Raw genomic sequence first — 16,269 nt, forward strand, 5'->3', positions numbered from 1 at the left:
ATAAATCATTGGAAATCCCCATTAAAATACTGCATTTGTTCCTGCAGAGACTTTCTCTCTGATTAAACTGCCCGTCAGTGTGGTTCGAACTGTGTGCCTGGATGTCTGTGATCTAAAGACGTGCACTGCTACTCCGTTTTGTTTCTCCTGGTTCCTGGACTACACTCATGTGATTATATTCAACCCGCTTTCAGCTTTACTATAACAACGCTCTATTATGTGATCTATGTTAATGTAAGTGAAAAAACTTGTAGCTTGAATGAGAGCCACTTTCCATCATGCTGCAGACTTAGAACAGGTTTAAGCTGCTTGCTGTGTCCGAGAGTTGTGGTTTATGTCCACATCACTTAGCTTGCTCAGGTTTTTTATAGATTACATTTAAGTGATGACAGCTAAAGAAAATATACTTAGGGGTCTGTTTATAAAAGGCACTTGGCCATAAATCTAGCTTATTTATCAAGCCACAATAAGTGGTGGCCTTCGCCAGCTATTGCAGGCAGTGGCCTCACAGTGGCTCACATGGTAGCTTCCCCATTGGCTAGCTAGTTACCACTTATTTAAGATGGACAGCGGGGCTCCTTGTACCCCTGATTGTCCTCCTATACTACATACTTGCCTACTCTCCCAGAATGGTGGGGAGGCTCATGAAAATTGGGTGCCGCTCATGACCGCCTGGAAGAGTGGGCAAGTCTACTTGAGCCATCCATCACCCGCCTGAAGCCAGACATCTACCGAGTGAAGTGGGCGGGCCAGGTGGCCGATGATGCATGCTGAATTGCGGCATCATTAGCCCGTCCTTGATTCTCAATGCCAGTAGTCGCGGCACTGTGTAGCAGAGAGAGAGAGACAATGATGGTGCAATCACATCATTACGCCCACTGGTCCACTCACTTTGCCGCGACATACCCCCGGTGAGCCAGCCTGACTGCAAAAATCCCAGATCATGAATATATAACACTTTATTTTGCTATTGAAAAAAAAAATTAAACTTGCATATGCCGGGGAACCCCAATTGGCAAGCGATTTGTAACTTACCAGCCAGAATCACTGGGGCGCTGAGCATTTCTAAATAAACACAGTAGTTGAATTTTAAGTCAGTGTTACAGCCATTAATTTAGGTATTTGAATTGTTAGAATGTTTTAATTTGCTGATGCCCTAAACCTTGCCTGTTTCAGTTTGTCTTATACCCCTTTTACAATGACTTAAAAATCCCGGGTTGATGCACATAAACGCGCATCAACCCAGGATTTTTGTCGGATCAACCCAGGTCCAGTGCCCAGGGGATCTGACCCGGCTAGCTTGCAGAGTTGAGCAGGGGTCGTTCCCGTGTCACCCTGCAGTGTAAACATCGCGACCTGAGTCACGATGACCTGGGTTTCACCGCATGCCGCCCCGATTGACCAACTTCAGTGGCGCTTGGAGATGACATCATCTTCAAGCGTCCACTGCCGGGCCGACCAGAATGGAGCAGCGCATCCCACCCGCCCTCCCTGCCTCTGGTTCGCTGTGGAGTGAGGTAAGAGGGTCGCGGAGGGGGAGGGAGGAAAAGAAGCGCTGCTCACCTGCGCCGGAGAGCCAGGTCACCGGTGTGAAACGGTGTAAAAAGGGGTGTGTCCCGGGTCTGGTCTGGGCTGGAAAAGTGTTTCAAATCCCGGACCAGACCCGGGACTTTGGTAAAAAAGCAGTATTATTGGCATAAAGTGTAATACATAATTCCTGGCAAAAGGGAAAAAAATTACTTTAGAAACATTATTTAGCATTATTATTGATATTGAGGTAAAGATTAACTTTAAAGATGAACTAAACTCCAATTAGCAAAATTATTTTCAGTCTCTTAGGGTTATAGGCCCTGATTCAGCTTTGGGAATAGAGTAAGATATAGCAAGTAACTGTCCACCTGGATAAACCATTTTGCAATGCAAGGGGAGCAAATACAAACTTTTTTTTTGCATGTAGGGTAAATAATGGCTGATTTTGCATGTAGCCCACAAATACTGCACAGCTTTATTATTACACTGCAATTTTGATTTCAGTTTGGACACCCCCTCCCAAATCTAAATTTCTATGCAGGACCTCATATTGCATTATTTGAATATAGCTACAAAAGCACTTTCAAAAGCAGAAGAATGTATCTCTAATATTGTGTGCTTTATATTTATTGTTTAAACTGTTAAAAAGTAATATTTTAGATTTTCAGCAGTTCCAAGTTTTAAAATGGAAATTATGTACATTTTACCAGTAAACTAAATTTGAGTAATCTGTATTTGTCACTTGAAAACTCATAAATAAATGTATAATATAGGGCTAGATTCAGCACTTTGGGCCTAATTTACAAGAGATCGCAATTCTGCTTCTACGCATGCACAGCAGTTGCTAATATCAATGGTGCTATTTAAATGTTTGCATTCAAATTGCGATCGCATGCAGATATAAGGACGCCCACCCCCTTACTCACATTCGTATTCTAGGGCAACATAGCGAAACAATCGGTAACATCGGACCCATATGCACACTTACACAAGCCCTGACCTTACTCGGAAATTGCTACCAGCCACACATGCTATCAGTGCTATGGCTGCTTATGGCCACGCAGTGGATAATTTATGCACGCCCCTGCAACAGCGTTGCAATGCACTGGCACGCCTGCGCTTGCCCGACCACCCACCGTCACCACCCACAAACGGCACTTCCTGTCAATCACTCTGCTGATTGGTTTGCGTAGGCTCTGCAATTGCTGTTCCGAACGCAATTGCTAGTTAGCACACTGTGATGCATATGTATGCGCAGTACGCAACAATCGACCGATTGCGTGCGTATTACCAACTGCGTTCCTTGCTGAATCAGGTCCTTTGTGTAATATACAGCTATGCGCACTTCCATCGCTTATTGCTTATTTGTTTCTTACCTGTAACATACTGCAGAATGCAATGGTATAATACTCCTATGGGACATTGTGCTACTTTACATCATCCCCATACAGTTTAATATAATCTTTTTGTGTTTTTGTACTTCCATTTTAATTAAATATAGTGTGCAATATTCACAATGTAAAGAAATGATACAGAAATAGATGTTTAAACATTTTGCAATGAGGCTTTCATATTTATATTTCATTCATTTCTGTATGATTAAATAGATGACTGCATCTATACTATATACAGTAAGCATCAACAAATACCTTCTGAGTCTTCATCCAGCTCTGCCAATGTCTGTTGGAACTGTGTGGCAATAAAATTATCTTCTTCTCCATTTCTGACTAAGGTCACTTCATCTTCGGCTGTGATAGAACTAAAAAAATATAAGTTTATTTTTATAGCTAGAGTGTGTTTATTTCACTTTCAAACACAGTGAGCACAACATAGTGTTCATACCCCATAACCTATGCAAGGATTAGTACAATACGTATAGGGGTAGCTTAGTTTCTTAAGTTGCATATATGCAAAATGAAAGTTAATTAGATTTGTACCCATGTGCTACTTTAACCGCTAAGGCAGTGGTTCCCAAACTGGGTGCCAATGCACATTTGCTGGGCTGCCGTGGGTTTGTGGTCCAGGACCAAATTGTTATAGGCAAAACCAGTGCTGGTGGCTGCCAATCAAAACATATGTTGACAAACAGAAGTGCAACCCTGTCCACCACCACATGACTGAACATAAGCATGACGGGCAAGTAAAATGTACTTATTTTAATAATGTTTGCTAAATTTCTCAATGAGAAAATTTTGGTCTAGGGTTGCCATGAACAAAATGCTGATACTCTAGGGCGCCGTGATTTGGCAACCACTGCGTTAAGGCATTATTGGAGATGACCAGCATGCGATGCGGTCACAATACCAACCATCAAGATGCCGGCACTTAGAATGCCGGCACTGGTATCCCGATGGTAAGTACTGGGGTTAGGGGAAGGGTTAAGGACTAAGGGGGGCGGATTAGGTTTAGGGTGCAGAGGGGGGGGTTAGATTTATGCACTATGGGGAGGTTAGGTTTAGGCAGTGGGGAAGGAGAGTTAGGGTTGGAGAGAGGTCGAGGGTTAGGATACTGACCCTAACCCTGATGGGATGCCAGTGTCAGGATTCTGACAGCCAGGATCCCGAGCGTCGGCATCCCGTACCCAACCCGAACAGCACAGCATGTCAAAAGTTGCAGTTCAAAAGCTGCTTAAAGAGCAAATAACCAGAGGGTGGGGTTCAGGATATAGCCGTGATGTGGGGAAGAATAGGAGGACAGAGTGAGGCAAGGCCAGCCAGAGTGAGGTCAAGGATGAGCGAGTGTAAGGGTAAGGCAAAGGAGACTAAGGTACCCCAACATATGTTAAACTATTACATAGATACAATATATATATATATATATATATATTGTGACAGTACATGCCCTCTTCAGCACCGCACGCATAGATGTTGCTTTCATAGTCTCCCTGATATATTTTTTAAAAGGAGACAAGCATGGCTTAACTGCTCTGTGTGGACCATTGATTTACATATACATGACCAGTGATATCACGTCAAGCTAAAATGACATGTTGTGATTTTGACTTTCATCTTTCTACCCTATTTCAAATTAGAACCGTGCCCTAAGATGTGAGATCTGAGATGTGGCTTCATCTTTCTAGTAAAGATTGAAAGATATGTTGAAGGAGTTGCTTAAGTCTACTTTACTTTTTAACAGATTTGCAATGCAATAGTAGGTTTAAACTGAACAGTGGCCCTGATTCAGAGCCGGATGCTCTTTCAGAGCGCTCGCTCTGAACCAAGGCGTTTTTTGGTTTTTTTTGGAGCCGGCCTCCAGGCCGCTCACTAAGCTGTGAGTGACCACCCACAGCTTTAGCGAGCGGCCAGGTGATGGTCGCGACAATCGGGCTTGCGACGAGACCCTTGTAAAAAAAATACATTTTGTTTTAATTGTTCTTTAAGACATCCTTGTGCTAATATTACAATATTAAATAACTACAATGGTCCACACAATATATTTTGGGAGATATACCGTATGTAAAAATGCCTTGTAAAGTGCAATTTATGTGCAAAGTGGTGTATTTTTTTTTTTTTTGTAAAAGTCCTAAAAACAAATTTTGTTAGTACAGCAAGTAGCATTTACACATAAAAGTCACACAAACAGCGATGCAATTAATATTGTGGGTAGTTCAGACAATAAAAAACAATGCCAATATACTAAGTTGAAATACAGATGTGTCCTGCTATATCTGCCACCGCTGCTACTTGCAGCGGCACGTACGCCAAAAGTCACGTGCCTGCGAATGGGTGTGTGTGCCTTGTTCGCACCCATGATCCATAGGATTGCATGGTGCAAAAGCTGCCATGGCCTGGCGTACTGTATAGTGCGTACTGAATAGTGCACAAGTTTGCCGCATCGGCGACAAAGATGTAGAAGGACAAATGTAGCAGGTGTAATTGCAATGATTTTGTAATGATCTTAAAAGACAGTGTACTGGGCATTTTATTACAAAAAACTTTAAGGCAATTTTTTTATACAGGTTGAATCTCCCATATCCAAATATTCCGATATACGTAATATTCCAAAAATACAGACTTTTTTTTTAAGAGCGACTGAGATAGTAAAACCTTTGCTTTTTGATGTGTAAACAAACTTTGTTTAATGCACAAAATTATTAAAGATATTGTATAACATCATCTTCAGGCTGTGTGTATAAGGTATATATGAAACAAATTAATTTTGTGTATGTACACAAAATTTGTTTGATGAGCAAAATTATTAAATTATTGTATAATATTACCTACAGGCTGTGTGTGTAAGACAAAAAAGCATTCTGTGTGTAGACTTAGGTCCCATTCCCAATATATCTCATTATGGTATGCACATATTCTAACATATGAAAAAATCTGGTATCCAAAATACTTATGGCCCCATGCATTTTGGATATGGGAGACTCAACCTGTACTTCCAAATTAAGCATTTCTTTATGTCCCTGACTCCAAAAGAAACCATTAGAAATTGAACCCCTTTTGAAACTATTTGTTTACAAACCCTATTTGTAAAAGTATGACATAATTACTGTATACTCTACTAATTGATATTAACATTGACACTCAAGGCTGTCAAAAAAGAGGGTTGGAGAGAAATTTGGGGCCACCAACTGATGACTGAAATTGGGAGAAATAAGGGATACAATCTACCATATAATACATACTATACTCCTGAAATATCTAAAATATTGACTACAGTTAATCCATGTTGTTGGATGAATTGTGACTACAGGGCACCATATTTGGTTGACTTGTCCAGGTATCCTACCATTCTGGGACAGGGTACACTCTAAATTGATGATACTGTAGCTCAGATGATCCCTAAAGACAGAGATCTTCAGATTATCTTTACCATCAGTAGATGTTGGCAACCAAACAAAAAAAAATTATTTTCTATTTACATAATAGCAAACTAAAAAAGAATTTTACGCTGCCTGCATAACATGTTAATTTACTGTATAAAGAGATAAAATAATTTGCAATGCAAATCTAGACCCCCCACATAACTTTGGAGCTTCTCCTGATTCCCCTGTCAAGCAGAACCTGATTTTGGAATCAACTGTATATCAAGATTAAAATTATTTGAATAATATCTAAGAACTTAGGCCCTCATTCAGAGCCGGACGCAATTAGCGCTCGCTCGTCCTGAAAATAGGGGTGGCTATTCAAATGAACCGTTCGCTCTTTGCGGTCTGTTCACGCCTCTAGGTCTGACCGAGCGAACAAAACTTGCGGTCGTTTTTTGGGAAACTACGCCCCCTGGCCGCTCGCATCCTACGTCATGTCCGTTATTTATTAGATTAATCGAGTACATCGAACAGGGTATGAACTGCTCGCTATTCTTGTGGTCGGTTTTTGCTACCACAATTTTGCGAGCAGTTCTGGCTATAAAATAACCCAGTGACGTGGTTAATGACGCTGCTTTTTTAATTATGCACACCCATAAAACGCCCGTTTTGACCTTTAAGCACGCCTGCGTTCTGATTTCCACTCCCCGTTTTCAAGCACCTTCCCCTGTTACCACCCACATACGCCTCATTCTGTCACTCAAATTATCAGGCATTCGCTATTTTGCGAGCACATGAATTTCGACCGCACTGACTGGTTCGCGCATGCGTATAACGATCCGTCCGCATGCGCAGTTGGCCAAACATCGCTCGGAGCGAACGAGCTGCCGCTTACGAGTGGCTCTGAATCAGGCCCCTAGTCGTCTTCATAGGACTTATACCTAAATGTTGAAGTCTGTGTCACATTTATTATTTCGTAAATTAACTCTCCTCCACCCCATATAATATAAAATTTTGGTAAAATAATAAACGATAATAATGGCTTGTGATTTATATATAATGTCATTTTAATAATGATTTATCAATAAATAAAACCTTGGCAAAACAGTGACTGTAATACACGGAATGTGGTGAATATTCATGCGTGTATGAAATTATCACTAAATACTCTAGCTGTAAAAAAAAAAAAAATTCTTAGTTACTTTTTTTTAATTATTTTTATTATTATTATTACCAGTTATTTATTTAACGCACACATATTCCGCGGCGCTTTACAGAGCATATTTGGCCACTCACATCAATTATCTGGTTAATAGGTTTCCAGATAAAAGAATCACATTCTCTGTACTTGTGTTTATAATATTTAGTAAAGCTGCCAACGTGAGCATGGAATGGATACACAGCATTTCACTTGTATTATTGAACAACCATGTTTTTTTTCCTGGTGGATGTTGAGAATTTAAAGGACTGTAAAAATATATACATTTAAAGAACATTTTCATTTGAAATCCTAAAATAGGAATAAGATAAACCATAGTAAGAGATTTCACATCAGACTGTACATAAACATGTTATCATATGTCAGACACATAAGGGAGGATAAGGAAGCATTTCTCTACGATAATAAATTCCTGACATGCTGGGCATTTCTTCTAGTAAAGGGTTTAACACTGGAGTTAATTGTATTGTTGCCAACATCTACAGTTTTGCTGCAGGATACAGACTGGAGATCTTTGGTAAAGTGGTTTGTCAAGGAAGTGGTGGCCACGGTGTGAAAGTATTATGGGCTGGAAGTACATAGCAGAACTGTTTTATTTATAACAACATTATCTAGTAGAGATTAGCAAAATTTTCAAGAGTGTTTGTATTATATCTAATTATAGCCATTCGGCAAAAAAATGTGATGCTTTGTCGGCAAAATTACGTGTTCCCAGTCCTACCCTAACCACAATAAGTGTCAAATTTACTAAGATGAGAATTTTTAGAAATGGAGATGTTGCCCATAGCAACCAACCAGATTCTAGCTATAATTTTCTAGAAGGTGCTAGTTAAATGTTAAGTAGAATCTGATTGGTTACTATGGGCAACATCTCTAGTTCTAAAAACTCTCATCTTAGTAAATTTACCCCTAAGCCTCAGAATAATATGACCAGCGTCACCCTAGCTCTATTTCCCTAAAATTTCATCATTGGAATCACGCACCGCTGCAAAATAACCCATTCTGCTGCAAAACAGGATTCATCCTTTATTTCACCGCACCTTTCATCTCTGCTGTGGTCTAATGTAATAATTGTAATTTACTTGACAAAGGTATGAAGTTATTTCCATATTCATTCTTACACAATCTATATATATATATCTATGTACTTTTTTCCCCCTACCCGCCAGTTGCCTTCGCATTTATTCAATAAAATATGTTTAAAAATGATTTGTGTTGCTGTTAGAGATTACATCTAAGGGGTAAATTGGTGTGAGTTTGGGTGAGTGTGCAAACTCACGTGAGTTTACGTATTTTTTTCATCTCGCAAATTTAATAAAGACAAACTCGAGTGAGTTTGAAGTGAGTTCTCTTTTTTCACTGTTAGAACTCATGTGAGTTTGCAAACTCGAAAAAACTCACCATCGGACAAAATAGGAAGTACTTTAGATGAAAAAGATGCAACTCGCAAATTTACTAAGATTCGAGTTTCCAATCTCGTGTGAGATTGTAGCAAACTCACTGTGAAATAGAAGTTTTAAACACATCTCCTGAGCTGCGAATTTGGCTGAAACATACACAAATAAAGGAGTCCCGCTCTCCAGGGCACCCCCTAGCCTAGGCTGATAGCCCGGGGCTATCCCCATCACCCCTGGGTGGTGGGTTGATAGTGTAGATGTAGTGTTAAAAATATAATTAACAACATTGTCTTTACAGTAGAACTGCAGGTCCCAGCAAGCCTCCCCTGCCTGCTGGTACTTGGAGAACCACAAGTACCAGCATGCGGGGCATTAAGGGGCCACTGGTTCCTGTAGTTCACCTGTAACAAAATGTGTTTAAAAAAGCAAGACACGCACACCGTGAAAATAGTTTTATTACATCCATACACATTCACGTACTCAACTTCTTCCAGATGTTCACATCCCCTTCGCAACGTAAAGTATCCAAAGGAAGTAACTGTAAAAAAAATCCAATACTCACCTTTTGTCGCACGATGTTCTCCGCAGTAATCCAAATAGGGCCTCGGACACACTGTAACAACACGCTACAGCATTTTGTTACAGTAACGCTAATGACAGCTCTGGGCTTGCGCTATCAATAGTGCCGGGCGGCCAGCCAATCCGCGGTGGCTTAACATTGGCTGTAACCCACGTGGTGGAGCCTGATCATTGGCTAAGCCCATGTGGGTCCCAGCCAATGAGCGTCCGCTAATGGAACCCGCCGCTGATTGGCTCTAATGATAGCTCTAGCACAGAGCTGTCATTAGCGTTACTGTAACAATATGCTGTAGTGTGTTGTTACAATTTGTCCGAGGCCCTATTTGGATTACTGCGGAGAACATTGTGGAAAAAAAGGTGAGTATTGGATCTTTTTTCACAGGTACTTCCATTGGATACTTTACTTTGAGAAGGGGATGTGAACATCTGGAAGAAGGTGAGTATGTGAGTGTGTATGGATGTAATAAAACTTTAATTTTCCCGGTGTGTGTGTCTTGTTTTTTTAAACACATTTAATTACAGGTGAACTACAGGTACCAGCGCCCCTTAATGACCCGCATGCTGGTACTTGTGGTCCTCCAAGTACCAGCATGCGGGGGAGGCTTGCTGGGACCTACAGTTCTACTGTAAAGACAATGTTGTTAATTATATTTTTAACACTACAACTACACTATCAACCCGCCACCCAACACCCAGAGGTGGCGGGGATAGCCCCGGACTATCAGCCTAGGCCAGGGGTGCCCTGGAGAGGGGGACCCCCTTATTGGAGGGGTCCCCAACTCCCCAGGCCTGGGCTGACTAGTGGTCAGGGCTGATGCTGTGGCTGGGGGGCCCGGTGAAAGGGCACCCCTGGCTGTGGCATCAGCCCCCCACCAGAAAGGGTCCAGTGCTGGTTTTAATTATAGGGGTGCCCCTACGCAAAATTTTTACCCCTATACTTAAAACCAGGACTGGCCCTGCAGCCTGGTGCTGGTACCTAATTTATGGTGGAAACCTACTCGTTTTGTTCCCCATAATTTTAGGTACCAGGACAGGCTGGCAAGTCCGGGGCTGGTTAAGCTTTAGGGGGGACCCTATGTAATTTTTTTTTTTTGTATTATTTAACCCGTTATTTACAGGTCTTAACACGGAAGCAGCTTACACATATCTCACTGATATGTGCAGGCTGCTTGCTCGGGTGAGTTTGGAAGAGAGAAAACACTGCAATCTCGAGTAAGTAATCTCATCTAAACTCTCCTCTAAACTTTTTAAAGCAATTTGGGGGAAAAAACTTGATCTGCTTCACCATCGAAAAACTCACTTTCAGCTAAGCTCACTTATTAGTAAATTGCGAGTTTGATAACAGAAAACTCACCCGAGTTTTGGTGAAGCAAAGTGAGTTTAAAAACTAAAAAACTCGACCAAACTCGAATCTTAGTAAATTTACCCCTAAGAATCAGTTTACTTACATGTATCTAGATGATGGTGCTTTTGTATACAAGGATCACAGCCAAGTCAGCATAAATTTTATGTATTATATTTTTTTCTATACCAGGGTCTTGGTCCAAGTATCCTCAGCCAGGTAAATTTGAGAGCACAAAATAAACAAAACATAACAATAAATCCTAGCCTGTTCGGCTCTAACAATTCCCTCTCTCAAGGTGGAAGGACCTAGTGTCCAGCTCACAAAACAGCATTTAGCACAGTACTTACAATCACAAATTCTGTAGATACATAAGAAAGAGGCTAAAGCAGTGGTTCCCAAACTGTGCACTAGGGCACCCTGGGGTGAAATGAGACACTTGCAGAGGTACATCAGGATGGTGGTCCAGCACCAAATCAAATTATTTATGGTCAAATAAATGTAAATATGTGGACAAACAGAAGTGCAATCCTGTCCCCCACCACATAAGTGAGCCTAAGTATGACAGGTAAGGACAATTTACTTCACTTTACTAATTTACAAAATTTTTCTGAATTTCTCAATAACAAACTTTTGGCTTAGGGGTGCCGTGGAAACAATGCTGATACTCTAGGATGCCATGATTCAAAAAAGTTTGGGAACCACTGGGTTAAAGCAATATCAGAAGCTGGATTCAGGAATCGAGTAAACAGCCAGCAATAAAACAGGAAGTGATCAGTAAGAAACCAGGAGATGGAGCCAGAAGAGCTGGGCTGAATACTATTTATAATGAGCTAGACACAAGGCTAGGAATGGAGCCGTCCAACAGCTAAGATACAGTAATTAATCCAGTAGAGCTGCTCTGGTATCATTAGTTTTGGGTTTGAAGCTTTATAATGTATTTGCAAAAAGGTGTACAGGGCAGAAAACCGGTTCTGATTTCTGCCTATAAAGATAAGCAGGAACACTTGCAATTGCTGTGCCAATCAGAAGAAAATCAGCCCCAATTAAGGAATGTAAACAGTAAGGATGGAGCAGAAAAGTGTCGGTTTCTTCACTGGCTGACAAAGGACCATGGAAAATATTCCTGTAGATTTTGGAATAGATGGCGCTGGTAATTCCAGGCAGCTAAGACATTATTGGCTTTCAGTAATTCAAATCACATTCATACAGGAAACCTTCGGAATTACTCGTAAAAATTTGTAGAACATTCTAACTGAAAATGTAATCATTGCTAAACTACCATACTTTGGCTTAGTATAGAAATCCTCTCAGCTTCCCCTTGTTTAGTAATAGAGATATTATTTTCATTGACTTTTAAAGCACCACACTGCTCTGCAGAACAAATATTATACAGGGTCATCATACAAGCTATACAGAGTAAGTGCAGACATGAAAAGGCAAGCTGGGAAGGGTCTTGTTCATTGGTACTTACAATCAAGTTGCAAAAGGCCAGATAAAAGAGGAGAATGTACTGTATGACTCAGAATGGAGATAGTACCAACATGAGTAGTAAAGAAGTAACTTTAGGAGAGAGTGTGCAAACATTTGGGTAATTCCATGGTAACTCATGTTACAAAGCGAGATAGCAAACAATTAGCAATTCCTGTATACAGGTTTTTTTTTCACCAAATTATTTAGAGTTTTACAAAAATAAAATAGTACAACAATATATGCATTGGGCTAGGCATAAAAGTTATTGGGAATAAACAAAAGCAAAAGAAACAGAATTGCATAGTAACATATAGGCACATATTGCAATAAATTGATATGAAAAATTAAAAATAAATAGACAAATGAAAACTGCTAGATATCAAAACACATAATGAAATAGACTGTAAATAACAGTGCATAAGAAGAGAGCAAATGATAATCATAAGAGCATGGAAAAGAGAGGAGAAAATAGAGAGAGATGAAGAAGAAGAAAAGGAAGAGGAGGGTGTTGGGGGAGGGGGGGTTGGGAAATAGGAAGAAGGCCTAATCCGGGTCTATGTTACACGTTGAGGAAACCTGAACAAAAATCGCCATGGCAGAATGGAGAAAAAATAAATAAAAAAATTGTAGTCGTTAGAGTAGGAGATCCGAAAAGCCTGAGGGCAGTGTCCCATGTGGCGTGTTACCATTATATAAGAACCAGTCACACCAAACCATAAGAAACTTATGAACAGTATTGTGGAGATAAGATGATATTTTCTCCATGACCGCCATGTGCCAAATTAAGTTGTTGGCGAGAAGGAGGGTCAATACCCTTCCATTGTCTAGCAATTAGACATCGAGCTGCATTTAAAACATGTGAAGAGAGCTTATCAGCATGTTTATTAAGGCCTTCGAGTGGGCAGCAAAGGAGGAAGACCAGGGAGACTTAGTCAGTGGTACTTTAAGAACTTCTGATAGGAGACTAGCAACCCCATCCCAGAATTGGGCTATTTTAGGGCATGACCACCATATATGTAGGTAAGTACCCATCTCGCCACAACCTCTCCAACACCGATCAGAGGCTGAATTATACATTCTGTGCAAATGGGCAGGTACCAGGTACCATCTATAGTAAACCTTATAAGCATTCTCCTTGATTAAGGAGGAAATAGAGGACATAGCCACCCTCTCCCGCACCACAGACCATGTGTCCTCATCAGGTGGACTCCCTAGATCTTTTACCCACTGGAGTTCATGACTTGGTGTGTCCAGTAGTTTAACATAAAGCAAAAGGTTATAAATAACAGATATGATACCTTTCATGAGAGGATTGTGAAGGCACAAAGACTCATATGAGGTTAGAGATCTATCGAGATTGAGTTAAGGGGGAGGGAATTAATGAAGTGTCAGACTTGAATGTAAGCAAAAATATTGATAGGAGGCATGTCAAATTTATTCTGTAAGGAACCCAGAGAGGCGCACCCACCCGTATCGAGATCAGACACCACCTTAACACCACCCTCAATCCATGAAGAAAAGCAAGTGAGATTGAAACCCGGGAAGAATGCTGGATTAAACCACATAGAAGTAATGGGGGTTGGATAGGAGGTAATATTGTAGTGAGATTTACAGTGATCCCAAATGGAGCATGTAAAGGAAATAACCGGGTGTGAGCGAACAGACTGAGGCTTATCAGATGCAGCCATTCCTACAATAGAGGAGATAAAGGGGATATCACACGAATTAGCTAATTAGCTTCAACTTCCACCCACCTAGGTGTCTGGGAAGATACAAACAAGCTATTGCCTGACTTAGATGGGTAGCGTGGTAATAAAGATTAACATCAGGGAACCCGTTGCCACCATTGGTGGTAGAGCAACGGAGAGTGAGAAAACTGATACGAGGAGATTTGGATTTCCATATAAATTGGACAAACCACCTATGTAATTGTAATAAAATTAACAGCAACAGGGAGGTTCTGGAAAAGGTAGAGTAGTCTAGACATAAGGTTCATCTCAACTGCCACTATCTTGCCCAACTGGGAAATGATTAGATCTTGCCAACGGAGGAGATCCAGTTGAATTGTTTTAAGCATAGGGGGGAAGTTCGCTGAGTATAGGGTGTCATACCTGCTTGTTCTATAAACTCCCAGATATTTGATTTTAGAGGGGCACCAGGCAAAGTTCTAATTGTGACGCAGGAGATCAATGGCTATGGGTGATATGTTGAGGGTGAAAAACTCAGTTTTAGAAAAGTTGATCTTGTAGCCCGAGAGTGAACCGTATTCAGCAAGGATCTGAGAAAGTTTTGGAAAAAACGTATGAGGAGAAGTTAGGGTTAGGAGAACATCATCAGCAAAAAGGGACACTTTATATTATGCCTTTCTGAGTGGTTCCCCTAATATCAAAGTCGAGGCGGATTTGAGCTACAAGGGGTTCGATAACCAAAGCAAAGATCAATGACAAAGGGCACCCCTGTCTAGTGCCATTAGTTATAAGAAAAGGAGACAAGAGCCTGAATGCCTTGGAGAAGATCACCCCCTAAGCCAAAGGCCCTCAGTGTCTGGAGCATGAAGGGCCAGCAAATCCATTCAAAGGCCTTTTCAGCATCTAGAGAAAGCACCAGGGATGAGTGCGGGAAGAATTGATGGAGTGAATGAGACTAATAACTCGCCTGGTATTGTCCCTGGCCTGTCTCCCCGGCATAAAGCCAACTTGATCATAATGGATCAAGGCGGGCAACACTGAGTTCAGGCAGCAAGTATCTTTGCATATATCTTAACATAGGCGTTCAACTGCGAGATGGGTCTGTAATGAGCACAGTTGGAGTGGTCTTTTCCATATTTGGGAATAACAATAATCCTAGCCTCAAGCCTCAAGGGACTCCTTTGAATTGGAGCCACCGGACATCACACCGTTGAAGATTGGGGGAGAGTAAGGAGTTAAAAGATTTATAGTAGGTGGCCGTAAAGCCGTCTGGGGAAACGGCCTTATTGGCCTTAAGTTTCTTGTTCATCTCCGATATCTCCTGCGTCTCAATTCTGACACATAATGTTTTAAGGGCCAAGGAGGATAGTTTAGGTAAGTGACAACTGGTAAAAAGTCCTGTATAGTGTCCACAGCAGGGAGAGAGCTACCCCAGGGAGACGAGAGGTTATACAGCTTAGTATAGAATTTTCTAAACTCCTCAGTGATAAGTATGAGATCTCTAATAGATTCACCTGATGGGGATTTAATCTTCAGAACATTGTTCTGTGAGAGTTTAGATCGTAATCTGGATGCCAGTATCTTATAAGCTTTATCCCCTTTTTTGTAAAATGTTTGGTTAAGCCACTTAAGAGAAGTCTCAGCTTTTGCTGTAAGAAGGAGGCCAAGTTCCCCTCTGGCAGCCACGAGTTTACTGTAATCATCAGCCAAACCTGAGGTTTTACAGATTCTGTCTAATTGAGCCACATAAGTTCAAGGAGTCTCTTATGCCTAGCCCTCCTAGCAAAGGCCGCCGACTTAATCAAAATTCCCCGGATCACAGCTTTATGGGCATCCCAGAGAATCTGGGGTGAGATAGGTGTATACAGTTTTTTAAAGCGTGACCTGTCTTATTATTTTCTCAGTAAATAAAAATAATTTCATATAAATTCCTTTTGCAGTTGAAAACCATACATATACTTGCTATGTCACTTTGTAATGTGAGTTACCATTGACTAACCCATTTGAAGGCTGATGAATAATCTAATCAGCTAACTTTAATGGTGCATACATACGGTGAGATCAGACAATGATCAGATATAATTGTCTGATTGTCCTACATGTGCTGGATGATCGTTATCGAACATCCAGCACATGCACCAACCCCTCAACTACTATAACGACCCTCAATCAACGATCGAGGGTCCCTACAGTAACCAGGCTAACCTGGTCGATATCGACCAGGTTGGCCTGCATGCACGGGCGATGGTTGATATCGATATCGACCATCCGTGCCCGTGCATTGA

The 16,269-nt window shown here is 41.1% G+C and overlaps 1 protein-coding gene across 1 annotated transcript in view; it reads right to left on the reverse strand.

Moving 5' to 3' along the window:
• Nucleotides 1–16,269, reverse strand: part of COBL (cordon-bleu WH2 repeat protein) — a 440,790-nt gene that overhangs the window by 60,891 nt on the left and 363,630 nt on the right. Inside the window, exon 14 of the mRNA XM_088464406.1 lies at nucleotides 3,180–3,289. Within this exon, the coding sequence (XP_088320532.1) occupies nucleotides 3,180–3,289 (110 nt within the window). The remainder of the gene's footprint in view (nucleotides 1–3,179; nucleotides 3,290–16,269) is intronic.

The sequence above is a fragment of the Taudactylus pleione genome, unplaced genomic scaffold, assembly GCF_031769625.1.
Source record: "Taudactylus pleione unplaced genomic scaffold, aTauple2 ptg000054l, whole genome shotgun sequence".
Lineage (NCBI taxonomy): Eukaryota > Metazoa > Chordata > Amphibia > Anura > Myobatrachidae > Taudactylus > Taudactylus pleione.